Source organism: Squalius cephalus, assembly GCF_949319135.1.
Source record: "Squalius cephalus genome assembly, chromosome: 11".
Taxonomy (NCBI): Eukaryota; Metazoa; Chordata; class Actinopteri; order Cypriniformes; family Leuciscidae; genus Squalius; species Squalius cephalus.
This window is the reverse complement of record NC_137132.1, coordinates 25,406,238-25,422,210: the sequence shown is the minus strand read 5'-3', so window position 1 is coordinate 25,422,210 and position 15,973 is coordinate 25,406,238. Positions and strand designations below refer to the sequence as shown.

Sequence of the window (15,973 nt, the reverse complement as noted above, 5' to 3'; positions counted from 1 at the left end):
GTTTATATTGCTTAAATCACTCAATGTTTATATTGCTTAAATCACTTAAAATGAAAAGTGATTATGCATTTCAAAATTGTATGGCTTTTGTCACAATTGCTATAACCTGACTTTTATAATCAAGCCTGATTGTTTTGTGTGTGTGGTGAAAATAGGCTAGATTACAATAAAATGACTGACATAATTGAAGTTTCATTTCTTTGGTTAATATAAGAAGTGTGCTGACAAGATGATGCTGTTCACAATAACTCCTACTACTCCAAAAGTTAAAAGTCGCAGTCAAACTGTGTGGGTCATTTTTAGTTTTATTGTCATTTTAATGCAAGTACAAGAAGTCAGATCAGTTCACAGGTTGCTTGCTCTTACAATACATGTCAATTAAAAATACAACACATTATTTGGCCTTCCAATCATATCCAGAACATGTCTTTGGTGAAATTCAGAATGATTCCAGATCAGCTTATTTCATTGCATTGGTTTCAGTAGCTTAATGACAAATTCTGTAAAGTTCCTTAAAGCACCAGTTCACCAAATTACATCTTTACTTTTAAAGTAACCAATTATTTTACATTATTAAGCTGCATCTTTAATACATGCTAGTAATTTGAAAGAAAAAACTGGGTTGTATTGGATGTTCAACACATTAGATCTAGGCTAAATGCGTTTCCATCTTAACCTTCACTGTATTGATCCTTCAGTAATGAATTCAGCAAGACAAGGGAAGATTTTGAAGTGATGAATGGACACAAATGAGTCAATCTGGATACAGTTGTGCTCTGTTAATTAGTTTAGTTTAAAAGCATGATGTTGATCAGACCCGTTCAGTGTTTACAGTCCAAATCTATATAGCAAATGACCCAAACTCCAATTAATATTGACTTAAATAAAAAATACATATAATTACATCCAAAACACAGCATTGAAAAAGGCAATAATGCAGCAGTTAAAACATCCGTAACTTCGTTTACATTTCTATTGGTTCAGGATAAGAGAGGGATGAGTCATCTCAGCCAAGAGAAGACGCGTATAAACGTAAAATCAATCCCTACTGAATACATTGTCCTAAATCTGCCTGATGCTGGTACGAAATCTTATTTAAGAGTCCTAAATTAGGGCATCAAACCACACTGTTAACTGATCACAATTCATAAATACACCTCAGAGTAATCAAGACTACAGCAGGCCATCCACGATCCGTTTTAAGTGCTGCCATGTGTTGAATTAGGCCAGTCTAACCTGGAGAGATTTATGAACCATTATGTTTCTAATGGTGCCTTAAAAATGAGTAGTATGCCTTGAAGCTTCTGTTCAATCAAATGTTCCAGAACTGTGAGGTCGTTTAGGCTAAACACGCATTTTTTTGTGGTTTGGTTTCAATTCAGGTATGTTCAAATGTGACGGTTCCAGGACAAAGAAAGACAAAAAAAGGCAATGCAATCAAATACAAACGATCATGTCATTATGTTTGGTGCATCTTGACTCAGAAAATAACTCTAAAATAAATATGAGCTACGATTTGACAGGACAGAGTTTGGTTTGGTTTATATAAAAGTGTAGTTTTGGACTGCAGAAACGGAAAACAAACACACTGGGCCCACATTTTGGTTTCACTTCTGTTGATATGTCACGTAATATAAATGATGATTCCGTATTCTTCACAAAAACCTGTAAGTTCTACAATTAAAAAGATTTAGACTAAGACATGTCCTTTCTACAACAGGCTAACAGTAAATTGTTGTGTTTACGTTATTTGTGTCACAGCGACGGACACCCAAAAGTTTGATTTAAAATTTCTATCATGTACTAGAACATAAATGCAATAAACAGACAACTCTATAACCCTCTAATATATATGTATATATATATAAAAAAAAAATGATTTTCAGGCCTTAGTGACACGTGTAGAAACTTAAACCAGTTTTGGAATCAGTGAAAGTTGTTTAGCACCTTTCACAGGTGGCGACATACTAGTTTCAGTCACGCAACACAAACCCTTGACGGTTAAATCAACTACTGTATGAAAACGGAGCGATTAGCTAAGCTAACTAACCTACGCTCTTACCGCCGTGGTGTGTTAGGAGGAACGGTGAATGGAGCCTATGTCTACCGAAGATACATTCAGTCAGGAGATACCGTGTCATTTTCTTGTGCTGGTTTATACAACAGTCCGTTTTCATTCAGCCATGTTAGGTAATGTTTCGTTCTCTGTGTGAGCAGCACAAGGTCATCTTTTTGTCCACACGTTGCGTCGATACAAATTAATGATAGAAACGTCTATTCGAGTCACGTCTTTAGTTATGTACACGTCATTGTTGCACAGATTTTTTCATTTTTATCAAAAAGCAAGAAACAGGACCAACACAAGTACGTTATAGCATCATACACCAAATTTTGCATGCTTTTCTTTACGCGTATGGACTTCGGATTACTTAGATTTGATTTTTAAAGAAGCAATACCAGAAAAATATCCTAAGCTTTCGGGTAGTATTGTTGGATGGACGTTCGTGGTACATTTAAAACACTGATTCAGTTCTTTACGGTGTGTGATTGAGACTAATAATCTATCAGAATGTTTGATGGTTTAGTTATATGTGAATACAAACCTCGTTCCTTTTGAAGTCTTATTAAAACAGAATGAGTCTAGTAGTTTCTTTTTCTAAGAGTTTGTCTTAGAGGGCCAAAATGTCTCGATTTCCCTCCCGGGTTTCTGTAGTGAACTCAAAAATATATTATTTCATTCATATCACAGATTCACCATGAAATAAACTCTGCTTTGAAAATAGAAATGACAAAACAAACCATCCATGTCGAACATGTTTAGCTTCTTTGAAACACGTAATTCATTCGGAAAGAATGTGTGACACTATTCCAAGATTTTAAAACCGCCGAACATGCTCGGCACGGCCACACCCTCATGAACGAAAGCAAAAACCGGGGGATAAAGGAGCTCTCGGAGGTTTGCGGATTCTCTTATTGGTGTTCTCTCTCCCTGATGAGAGAGTAGTATGCAAACGTTTTACTACAAACTCCCTATTAACGTGCCGGGTTTGTTGTACATTTTGAACATCGGTCATATAGACATACATAGAGTACGAGGGAGAGGGGGTTGCAGTGGAAACCCCAATCGAAAAACGGGAGGCGAGAGGGGAGGGCATGGCCTTGAGACTGCAGAACCCTCCTCAGTTCATTTGCTCGAAGAATTTGTAAGTGGGGTTTTCATAGCCGTGATTCTGCATCTTATTGAGCTGTCTTTCCTCGGGGGTCAGCATGGGGTCGACCTGCTGGGAAAGAGACAGAGACAAGATAGGAAAAGAATCGCTTAAAATTGAGCATAAGTGAATTTAATGGGAAGAATTAATGAACAGAAAGATTTGAACAAGTTGGCCATGAGCAAAAATGAAATCATTACGATCTGAGCAAGCCTCCCATATGGAAAAACATTACAAAATGTAACATTATTAGAGATTCATACTATATATGTGTATCGAAACATATATGCTGCAATCTGCATATGTTTGTATTTCTACAAATACACAAAGAGCATCATTATCAATTGCATACATGCTTTATTCTGTCAAATATTTGTGTACAACAATGATCTATCATCATTATATCATTTAACATAAATATAATTATCTACCATGTGTGTATAATGACCTACCATCTAAACTGATACTTGCCATCAATTTTTGAGTAAAAATAAATAAATAAAAGTCACTTATCTCTTTATATCTTCTGATTGTGACTTTAAATCTCACATTGACTTCATATCGCACAAATGAGACTATTTCTCATAATTGCAGTTTTATATCTCATAACTGCAGCTGCAGATTACACAAATGCAACTTAGTTATATATATATATTTTTTTTTTTTTTTTTTGTCCTGCTCTGAACTGAAGCAGAAACAGCCCACTATCTCTTCTCAAAATAATTTTAACTAAAATCATTATTTCATGTCTATTGAAATATTTATTGGGTAAATTGTCATGCGATTATTGAAAAAGAAACCCTAATCAAGTCTCTGACATTATATATGATTCATAGAGGCCTGTATTTATCTTTTACAAATTTCACATAAAAACTACATTAATTATCAGAATATGTAACTTTTTAGTACAGATTAAATAATACATTTTGCTTCATGTTTTCACTTTTACGGTTATACTTTTTCCCCTATCAAATCAAAATATCAGAATGCAAAAATGACGATCTCAAAACAGATAGCAGAAAGAAGCTGCTTCAGGGGTTTGGTTGTTACTTCCTCATGTTCCTTTGAAATTGATGGCCAAATCTAATTATATTACTTGAATGGGTCAAGATATATTTACATGAGACTGTCAAATTAAAAACCACGAACACAGCCAGAAGCCGTAGTGATGTCAGGGTTTGACCCCATTTCTTGAACGTACTGCTTCAAAAACAAGCCATTTCGACATCCTGTCAGCTGAACTCTCACCTCTACTATGCCATGGCTGATGGTTCCATATGGCTTACGGCGGACTAGCAACAAGCTGATGACCATCACCATAGCGATGGCCACGGCAACCACCAGCAGCCCCACCATTGCCCCGCGGTTAAACGTCTCCAAAACGTCCGGCTGCTGTGATAGAGAGAAAAAGAAGAGGAAATGAGTTTCACATTCAGTAGAAGATTCCTGTACAGGGAAGATATTAGCACCTTAGGGAGCATTACTTATTTGTATAAAATGGAAATCCATCCTACTGACTGCTCTAGTGTTCTTTTATACCTGTAAGAACTGGTGCAACTCAGCTAAGCATAATGGTAACATTTAGTTAAAGGTAGGCAATTTTAGAGAGGCTAGCAATAGCAAGCTAGTTTTGAAAGCACAAGATTCCACCCTAGAATGCTAGAATGAGATGGTCTAGTAAGTACGCATGGCTAAGTCACACATGTTCCCGCCCTGAAAACTTGATGCATCCTTCAGAATGAGCAGGAATTTATAACACTTGCTATCAGGATGCGAAGAGAGTTTTAACCAGTATAACAAAAAGTGTTATGAAAAACCTTGCCTACCGTACCTTTAAGTGTATAAGTAAATGGCTTTGCATTTACCCTGAACATAAAAGTAGAATGAGAAAAGTTTGATACAGTAATTTTCCAAGAGCTAAAAGAAGAAAACTTAACATTAGACTTCACAAAACAAATGAATTCACAAATGAAAGCCTTTAAACGCTCACCAGCTCATCTCTCTGGATTCCTGGAGACTTGTAGACCACCTGCTTCAGCTCGACAGAGGTGTTGATCTGAGGAACACAGAGTTAATGGTGTGGGACAGAAAAACATTTTCAAATCTACTTAAGCTTGGTATTAAAAAGGAATTTGAAAATTCATGTAAAGAAATATCATCTGTGAAGTTTTTGTTCATTCTAACTTATTAAAACTCCAAATGGTGACATCCAGTGGTCAAGTTGCAAAACTGCAGAAATCCCATACGGTCTCGTTCAGAATAACATACTGACATACTACTCTATTACTTCAGTACATAGTACATACAGTATACTGAGCACATTTTCTGCTTCAATAAAATACCTGCATTTGCCAAAATGTGCTTTATACAACAGTGCATTCTGCATAAGATAGGCCTACTGTATCCCAAAAAGCAATGTTCTTGACTATACTTCTATTTCCAATGTGATTTGATGAGACCACCAGAAGTGAAGAAATTTTTTGTTAACTGAGTGCTCTTGATTAATCCAAAATAAAATAGAATAGATTTTTCCCCCAAATCATGCAGCCCTAACTGACATCAATGCAGCTAGTATTTCAATCCATTGGTAAGTCACTTCTGTAATAAAAGCACTTGCTGAGCAATTCTGTACATATTATACATGTAAATGTGTTATTTTGTGTCTCTTAGAGTAGATTTGGTCCTAACCTTCTCCTCGTATTCATAAGTCGGTCCTCTCTCAGAGGTGGTGTAGTCATACTCATCTACTGATGAAACTGTGGACAGACAGAAGAGTGACTTGACAGTTATTCAACTTCATATACACTATAAATATATAACTAAAAACAAACTATAAAATGATTATATTATATCACAGGAGGTGTGATCAGAGCTTTAGTATTTACCTTTCTTATCGCTAGGCTGGGGGTCTACATTGTCCAAAAATAAAGAGAAAGGGTAAAGTAGAGTTAGTATTTTCAGACTGTTAACATGCTTATTTTTGTGTTAAGCTCCACTTCTGTCCTCATATTGCATGTTTTGTGTATGTGTGCATGTTGTACCGATGCGTGGTGGGTAGGGGCGGTTCTGGAAAGCTCTGTCCTCTTCCTCCTCATCATCTCGCTCTTCCTCGCTCTCAGCAGGAAGCAGCTCTTCTGTGGTACGCGTCTCAGAAAAGGAAGTGGTCATGAGTTCGCTGATGTCCCCTCTCTCTGTTCTCACTAACTCCTCTGCAGAGACAGACAGATTGAGTGAATGATTTTGAGAATTATTGGACTTTGAGGCAACAAAGGATTCACGAAAACACTTACGGATTTCGTCGTGAAGTTTCTCAGCCAGGCCGGGGACTTTATAGAGCAGAGCCAGGCTTTGGTTCATCCTCTCTTCGATCACATGCAGGTGTGTGTACACCTTCAAACACAGACATTACATTGCTTTTTTATTCATTTTTGCGTCATCTGACAAGATCAAGCAATAAATCTGACATGTCTACAATGAGCGACAAGACATATAAGTAGATCATTTGGGAGCAGACGTCAATGCAGTTGGGTGCGCACTATGGTGGCAGAAAAACAGTGGTAGCAAGTGGAGGAAAATGGGCAAGATCCACGGAATAAGGGAAAACATATTGTTGTGCCATTGGATCTCAGAATCGGACTACAAAAAATGATGGTCCTTACTTTTATAGAACACCGTCATCTAAGATGCCCTTTGAAGCTAAACACAGACTTTTATGTTTGCAAGCCATTAAACGGACACACTGGACTGAGCAAACCTGCGACGATTAGCCTATTATTAAAGCATGAATTTGATGTAAACAATATCTATCATAATATTCACATTTGTAGTTCATAGAGGGCATAATGTATTAGCCCTACAGTTACAGCAAGAAATATTTAAACTAGGGCTGTCAAACGATTAATCGTGATTAATCGCATCCAAAATAAAAGTTTGTGTTCACATAATATATGTGTGTGTATGGAGTATAATTATTTTCTATATATAAATACACACACATGCATATATGTTTTTTAAAAAATTGTTATTTATATATAAAATATTTATATATAATATAAATTATATATAATATAAATATATATACACAGTATATACATGCAAATATTTCTTAAATATATACATGCATGTGTGTGTATTTATATATAGAAAATAATTATACACCGTACACACACATATATTATGTAAAAACAAACTTTTATTTTGGAAGGGATTAATCGCGATTAATTGTTTGACAGCCCTAATTTAAACCTAAAACATTTTACATAGATAACTTTTAAACCTATAACATATTTCTCTCACAATTCTGAGAAAGAAGAAAAATCGGAAGAAAAATAACTTTTCACACAATTTTGACTCCAGTATATCTCACAATTCTGAGAAAAAAATCGGAATTGTGATATATAAACTATATTCTATACTTTATTCCGTGGCGGAAACAAGCTCCCTAAGACTATTACTGCAGAACAGTCACATTCTGCCATTAGGTAGGCTCCGCCCACAAAACATGGCGTCACTGTTTACAAACACCAAAATGGTTTGTTCCTGTCATTCTGTGCTAGGTAGCTCCGCCCACTTTGAAATCTTATTGGTCTCATTGGAGGAACAGATAGAGATAGTGTCTCAAACCTGGAATTTCATCTGCTCAGCCTTTTGGGGGTCGGCAGACTCGATGTGCTGGTAATGACGAAGAGTGTGTCGTCGGTCCTTCTGCTCTGCGGCCATATAACGCTTCAGAGCCTGAAGCACACGGTCTGGCTGTGTGTTTGAGTGTGAGGGAGAAAAACAAAGAGAAATAATGTCAAAAAGAGAGTGGGGGAGAGTTAGAAACGCAATATTTAATACATCCACATGCTATAAGCTATGAGAGGATAAGCAATAGATTGACAATAAAAAAAGGTGATTTGATCTTTAACTTTTAACTTTATTGTCCCCAGGGGGAAATTATTTTCCACAACACTGCACTTGTTTAACACACACAACATAGCCAATATAATACAAAAAGACATTATACAGAGAAAAAAATAGAAAAAAACCCTGTTGTTAAGGTATGTGATAGCTGAGGGAATCAGGCCCTCAATTTCTCTAACATAAGAAAGAAATATAATCTCACAAATGTCTTGCTTTACCCTGGATGTTTTATTACTGATTCTGAATGAGTCTTCCTGTACAAACATACCTATGAAATATACTGATCTTTTCTTGTTCTTACTATTTCTGTGACAATATTTTTCTGTATTACTTTTTTAGCAAATATTGTATTGTGCTAATATTCTGTTAGCAGTTCTCAGGTAGAGTGTCGTACCTGTGGAGGGTCGCTCTGCACAGCGCTCAGGTAGCTCTCTAGAGCCAGTCTACGGTTGTTATTGAGGGTGGCAACCACACGGGCCAGGTGTGTCTCCACCAGCCTCTGCCTCTCGCCGGCTACCTGCTCCTCAAGGGTCTGTAAAACAGACTGGAAATGCTGGGAAAGAGAGAGAGAGAGAAAGGGAAAGAGATGGAGAACGATTTGAGAAGTGTCACAATAATGACTGTAAACACATGAGGCAGCATTCTTCCCAACACATTTTACTTTTGTATTGTGAGAGAACAGGGAAAAAACGTAGGGAAGGACAGGATTTTTATCCAACATTACTTAATTGGAGTGTTTACTTGAAAATGGTGCAAGATCTGAATGTAATCTCACTTCTGAAAAACAGCACCCACTTTTGAAAGAAGAGTTTTCTTCAGGTCAAGTTCACCATCAAGAAATCTATCATTATTTAATGATAAAGTATGCTAAGTACTCGTGAAATATCATTTGCAAACCATTTTACTTCATAAATCTGGAAATTCAGGGGAAAAATTTTTGGTTGGGACTTGATTTTATCCTTCAGAACTGATTGGATTGTGACACTACAAAGCCCTGAATATGACATGCGGGAAAAAATTATGTATATTGTGGCCACAAATTAAGAATTCGTTCCCACGACTTTCTAACACGTCAGCATGTTTTACTAATTCGTTTCCTCGTTTTAAGTAAATCATGCGCACAATTTAAATTTGTTTCCTCATTTTACTAAATCGTGGTCACGTTGTAATAATTTGTTCCTTTGTTTTAGTCAAATCAAACTTGGCCACGACTTACTAACCCGGCGAATGAATTCTTAATTCGTTGCCACGATATATATATATTTTGTGTGCAGGGCTCCGTGAACTATGCCAATGTGGTGTCAAGAGTCAAGAGTCATTAAATAGTCAGGAGAAACTAAATTATGAGTGTTTTTGTTTCAAGAATAATAATAATTAAAAAAATTCTCAAAAGTGTAGAAAATGTAAATGCAAGTTTTGGGTCGGTAAAAGTCTCATATGCTCACCAAGCATTATTTGATCAAAATACAGTTAAAACGGTAATGTTATGAGATATTATTATAATTTTAAAGTACTGTTTTCTATTTTAATATATTTTGAAAAATGTAACTTATTCCTATGGTGTCAAAGCTGAATTTTAAGCATCATTACTCCAGTCTTCAGTGTCACATGATCCTTCAGAAATCATTCTAATATGATTTGCTGCTCAAGAAACATTTCTCGTAATTATCAATGTTGAAAACAGTTGTCCTGCTTAATATTTTTGTAGAAACCGTGATACATTTTTGTTCATGATTCTTTGATAAACAGAAAGCTCAAAAGAACAGTCTTTATTTTCAATCGAAATCTTTAGTAACATTCTTTACTGTCATTTTCATCAATTCAAGTATTAATTTCTTTCAAACAGAAACATCGTACTGACCCCAAACTTTTGAACGGTAGTGTAAAAGCATGACTGAAACAGTAATTACTGTGTTTATTTTACCTCATTCAGTGCCTGGCGGTCTGACTTAGGCAGGTCCTTTGACTGGTTATCTGCCTCTGCCCACTCCTTCATGATCTGGACACACAAATAAAGTCACATCCTTCTTACACACTCTTCTGGGTCACATAAAGACTTATACTCATACCTAAAAAGTCATGCCTCCCTCACCTCATTGATGCGTTTCATTCGCCGTTCCTCCAGGTCCATCTTGGCACGCAGGAAGTTGGCATGTTCACTGTCGTCTCCAGGCATCTCGAAGTAAACATCCACGCCATCTGTAGGACGAGGAGTGGGCACTACTGACAGGAGAGAAAGAGACTTAAGTACCAATCAGGGATTATTCAATCAATTAATCTATTAAAGAGGGAAAGAAGGATCACTACAGCTCAGTGAAACTAAAGTAGTGTCAGTACGAGCAGTGTGTTCACTTTAAATCTTCAGCATCGCTGTATATGAGAGGGATTAGAGAGGAAGCATTAAAAATGCAACGTCATTTAACCTTATGCATCCTGCTTAACCTCTGCTGAATGTCCGTGTGTGTGAGCGAGACAATTTATGACTCCTGACACATGAAATGTCAGCTGTAAGACTCACGGTTGTCCATCCGCGTTTGAGGTTGGGTGGAGGCTTTGGCAGTTTGGAGGTTCTTGTCGTAGTAGAAGTTGTCCATGTAGTCTTGGCCCTGGAAATGAGAGTCGATGGGATACTCATACTCTTCTTGGTCCTTCACTGTTGTGGCGGCTTCCTCCTCCTCATCTTCCTCTATCTCAGCTGCCTCATCTTCATTCCCTTCCTCCTCCTCCTCATCCTCTTCCTCCTCAGCTTCTTCCTCCACTACCTCTTCCTCTTCTTCCTCCATGTCGTCTTCCTCGATGTCCGTCTCAGGGGAGGGACTGGGAGTGGGTGGCGTCGTTTTCACACTGATCGAGCGGAAAGGATTTTAAAGTTAGTTGGTTTTTTAACACATTTGGTCAGTTGTAGGTCAAGGTGCAATCGGTGTAGTCTAAATTCTCAAAGGAATGACTCATATGAGATGTGAATCGCGAATCAAACGTAGAATGCAACCAGTGTAGTCTATTTCCCAAACGACTCTTCTGAGCTGATTCTTTTTAGTGAATCCAACATACAGCACAACCAGAGCTGTGTTTCCCAAAAGCATCGTTAGCCTGAGTTGATCATAGAGACCATTGGTGGCAATTGGTTCTACGATCAACTTAGGCTTACATTGCTTTTGGGAAACGGAACCCAGTGTATTAGTCTAATATTAGTCTGTTCTTTTTAATGACTCAAAAACATACACTACAACTAGTGTAGTCTGATTCCTAAAAAGCAATTGACTCTTATGAGGCAATTCCTTTTAGTGAAACAAACACATACGGTGCAACCACCTGTGTAGTCTGATTCTTAAAATGAATTAATCTTTTGAGATGATTCTTTTTAGTGAATCAAACATATACAGTTCAACCAGTGTAGTCTGATTCTTTAGTTAATTATTTTAGTTAATCAAAAAGTGAAGTTTGATTGCCGAACAAGAGTTGGTTCTTTTTAGTGAATTAAAAACATACAGCTTAAACAGTGTAGTCTGATTTCTGAAGGAAAGCATCATACGAGTCTATTCTTTTTACTGGATCAAACATACAGCGTAATTAGTCTAGTCTGATTCCCGAATTAATGATTCTTATGAGCTGACTGTTTTTAGTGAATAAAACATACAACATAACCAGTGCAGTCTGTTTCCAAGATGAAAGAATTATACAAGTCTGTTCTTTTTAATGATCAAAAACATTCAGCCCATCCAGCATAGTCCGATTCCAGAATAGATGACTCTTATTAGGTGTTTTTTTTAGTGAATCAAAATTCACTGCAACCAGTTGTCTGATTTCTGAACCTATTGAGTCTATTGAGAATCTATTGAGTCTAGTTGAGTTAAGATTTTGCAAGAATTGTTTTAAATTAACAATTAATTAAATTAACGAATTGTTATTAATCTCAATCTCATAATTTGTTAACACTAGAACTGCCATGGCGGTCATTTTGACCGTTTTGAATTTTATATCTGCAATAACTTTGTTGAAAAAATAAATACAATCCTGCGGGTACCTGACTTTTCCTAAAAGTGTCTGTATTTTCATTTAAAATGTTTTTCATATAAATTACACATAAGGCAAAACAACAAATGAACATATTTACCTATTTCGGCCATAGACGGTCATATTGACCGCACTGAATTTCGCGGTATTATTATAGGCTATACCAATATACACAACAATAAAATGTGGTACAAAATACATACTCAACAACAAATAATTTAAATGTAATGATATTCAGAACAGAACAAGAATGAAAAAATAACTATGAACAAGCCAAAATGAAATACTTTATACGCGAAAGTGAAAGTAAGCGGCGTTAGGCTCACGTAACTCTCTAGGCTAATTAGAATCAAAATGTTTCAACATTTGCGATGTATTTGGATGGTAAACTATTCTTTATTATACTGTAGGCTTTGTACTTCCCTCATGTTCCAATATCAACGGAAAAAATCATCCTCTTCACGTGCGCAAAATGGTACGAATTGTAGGCTACTGACAAACAAAGCAGTGGAATTTTTATATGTTAGGTTGACTATTTTATTATTATATTTTATTATGGCTATAATGAACAGGCTGCAATGTAAAGATTGCAATGCTGGAATATGGTGTGTGTGTGTGTGTGTCGGCGGGCGCGGACGCGATCGAACAGTGGAAACATGAAAACATAGGCTACTCCGTCATTTTGTTCAGGACATCTACGGATATTATTTATTTTTAAATGTATAATTAAACTCGTTTAAATGTACAGTTTGGTGTTGTTTTGTTTTTAAAAGACATCCTAATACAATAAATGCATTAATCTCTCAATTGGGTATTTATCATTAAAGATATAGAGTTTGGAATCTAGCGGTCAAAATGACCGCTTGCGGCAGTTCTAGTAGTTATGGAATTCTGGCACTTCTAGTGTTAATGGAATTGTATTTATATTTTCTTAATAGTTATTCCTAAAAGAATCATAAATGGAGCTGTTAAGGAACCAGAATCATGAAGAGGAATTGAAATCAGATTCTTCTAGTTATCAGTGTCAATCATAACTGATGATGAGATTCAAACCTGCATTTAAATGCTGTTGTCACTCCCAAAACATTGTCTTATATGATGCTAATTATTTAAATAACGGATTAACAGTCAGTTGTGGTGAAAATAAGGACGGTTCTTATATAAAGCGTTTTGACACTCTATAAAATCAAAATGAAGAACCAAATGAACGTGTTGATATGAGCAATGATTAACGGACCACAAAACTTCTTTACCTTGTGACAACCTTTTCTCCAGCCATGGAGACGAGGGGTGTTGTTTCTCCTTGTACAGTGTCTGCAGTCTCCGTCTCGCCCCGTCCACTCGATCCTGCCCTGCCGGGGCAACAGACGTACTCCACCCCACGGAAACGGTCACCGCACGGCAACAACATCCCATAACTATGAAGCTCCAGACTGTCAGCTGTGCAGGCCTAATGATCAGGGCAAAAGATGAATGACTGCAGCAGTGCTTTAAAAAAAAAGTGCATTATTTCTTCTTTTTTTTATCTTTTTGTAATTGCTTGTACATGTCAGGGTGAAATGACCTATAAAACTCAAATGGAAAAACCTGGAGCACCAGGAGATACTGGTAATAATGCAGAGAGGAAATGAGAAAAAGAAGATCATAGATCACAGCGGGCGACTGCAATTTCACAGGCATCACACTAACCATTAAAGATGTGAAGCTATTAGAGTTGAATTCCAGCTCTTCCAATACTTTTTAAGGGTTGTAATTTTGTGAGCTTTTATTATTTACCTCTTTGGCGATGTTGTGCCAGTACACGTAGCTCTCACAAGAATCCATCTGCTCCTGGTGTAAGAAACGGCAGCGATCCGGGACCAAGAGTGAATCGCTGACATACTCACCCACTGAGAGACAGAAAAAGAGAGAAACATAATAAAATCACAGTCATTAAAAAAAAGAAAGATTATTAATAAAACATGCATTCAAGAAAAAAAATACAGTTTCCAAAAAAATATTAAGCAGTTTTTCACACAAATAAATTACATTTTAAAATATATTTTAAAATAGAAAATATTTTAAATTGTGACTGTTTTTACTGTGTTTCTAATTAAATAAATGCAAAACACCCCACTTTTATGATAATGACTGGAATATATAAATAAATTCCAAGACAAATGAATGAGAAAATAGCTAGATAATACTGGAGACAACAAAAAAAGAAGCACTGTGCCCACCGTGAGCTGATAAGGCAAATATAAGGGGTGGGAACTTAAAATAAGTGCAGTATGTGAGCAAAAACCAAGGACAAAAGCTCCTCGGAGGCAAACAGCTGCATAAGCATTACTTATTCATCAACATTAGTACTGAGCCAACAGATTTATAACTTATTTATTTATTTTTGGTTGTGATATAACATATTTGTACGGCATTGCAGAGTACAGTGTACTACAAACGATGCTGTAATACTGAAGTTAAGAAATCTCAGAAACATCAAGCCATTGTTAAAGTGCCCTATTATGCTATTTTAAAGGCTCCTAATTTTGTTTTGATGGTTTCCTACAATAGGTTTACATGCATTCAATTTTCTCATAATATACACTGCAGCATCACCTCTTTTCTAAAAGTGTCTTAAATTGTTTTAAAAAGGATTCTGTCTCTCTAAACCTCTCCATTCTGAGAGTCTACTCTGCTCTGATTGGTCAGATGGACCAGTCTGTTGTCATTGGTCTACTCTGCTCTGATTGGTCAGATGTCCCAGTCTGTTGTGATTGGTCTACTCTGCTCTGATTGGTCAGATGTCCCAGTCTGTTGTGATTGGTCTACTCTGCTCTGATTGGTCAGATGTCCCAGTCTGTTGTGATTGGTCTACTCTGCTCTGATAGGTCAGATGTCCCAGTCTGTTGTGATTGGTCTACTCTGCTCTGATTGGTCAGATGGACCAGTCTGTTGTCATTGGTCTACTCTGCTCTGATTGGTCAGATGTCCCAGTCTGTTGTGATTGGTCTACTCTGTTCTGATTGGTCAGATGTCCCAGTCTGTTGTGATTGGTCTACTCTGCTCTGATAGGTCAGATGTCCCAGTCTGTTGTGATTGGTCTATTCTGCTCTGATTGGTCAGATGGCCCAGTCTGTTGTGATTGGTCTATTCTGCTCTGATTGGTCAGATGTCCCAGTCTGTTGTGATTGGTCTACTCTGCTCTGATAGGTCAGATGTCCCAGTCTGTTGTGATTGGTCTATTCTGCTCTGATTGGTCAGATGGCCCAGTCTGTTGTGATTGGTCTACTCTGCTCTGATAGGTCAGATGTCCCAGTCTGTTGTGATTGGTCTATTCTGCTCTGATTGGTCAGATGGCCCAGTTTGTTGTGATTAATCTACTCTGCTCTGATTGGTCAGATGTCCCAGTCTGTTGTGATTGGTCTACTCTGCTCTGATTGGTCAGATGGCCCAGTCTGTTGTGATTGGTCTACTCTGCTCTGATTGGTCAGATGTCCCAGTCTGTTGTGATTGGTCTACTCTGCTCTGATTGGTCAGATGGCCCAGTTTGTTGTGATTGGTCTACTCTGCTCTGATAGGTCAGATGTCCCAGTCTGTTGTGATTGGTCTACTCTGCTCTGATTGGTCAGATGTCCCAGTCTGTTGTGATTGGTCTACTCTGCTCTGATTGGTCAGATGTCCCAGTCTGTTGTGATTGGTCTATTCTGCTCTGATTGGTCAGATGGCCCAGTTTGTTGTGATTGGTCTACTCTGCTCTGATTGGTCAGATGGCCCAGTCTGTTGTGATTGGTCTACTCTGCTCTGATTGGTCAGATATCCCAGTCTGTTGTGATTGGTCTACTCTGCTCTGATTGGTCAGATGTCCC

General features: G+C 37.2%; 1 protein-coding gene across 1 annotated transcript in view; it reads right to left on the bottom strand.

Annotated features, from left to right (window-relative positions):
• Positions 1-275: 275 nt before the first annotated feature.
• The window catches only part of aplp1 (amyloid beta (A4) precursor-like protein 1), a 54,991-nt gene continuing 39,293 nt past the window's right edge, over positions 276-15,973 (bottom strand). The window contains 14 exon segments of the mRNA XM_079885407.1: positions 276-3,278; positions 4,458-4,601; positions 5,200-5,265; positions 5,898-5,965; positions 6,095-6,118; positions 6,251-6,418; positions 6,500-6,599; positions 7,833-7,961; positions 8,509-8,667; positions 10,039-10,113; positions 10,207-10,334; positions 10,633-10,958; positions 13,382-13,578; positions 13,905-14,017. Coding sequence (XP_079741533.1) covers positions 3,180-3,278; positions 4,458-4,601; positions 5,200-5,265; positions 5,898-5,965; positions 6,095-6,118; positions 6,251-6,418; positions 6,500-6,599; positions 7,833-7,961; positions 8,509-8,667; positions 10,039-10,113; positions 10,207-10,334; positions 10,633-10,958; positions 13,382-13,578; positions 13,905-14,017 — 1,796 coding nt within the window. The 3' untranslated portion in view covers positions 276-3,179.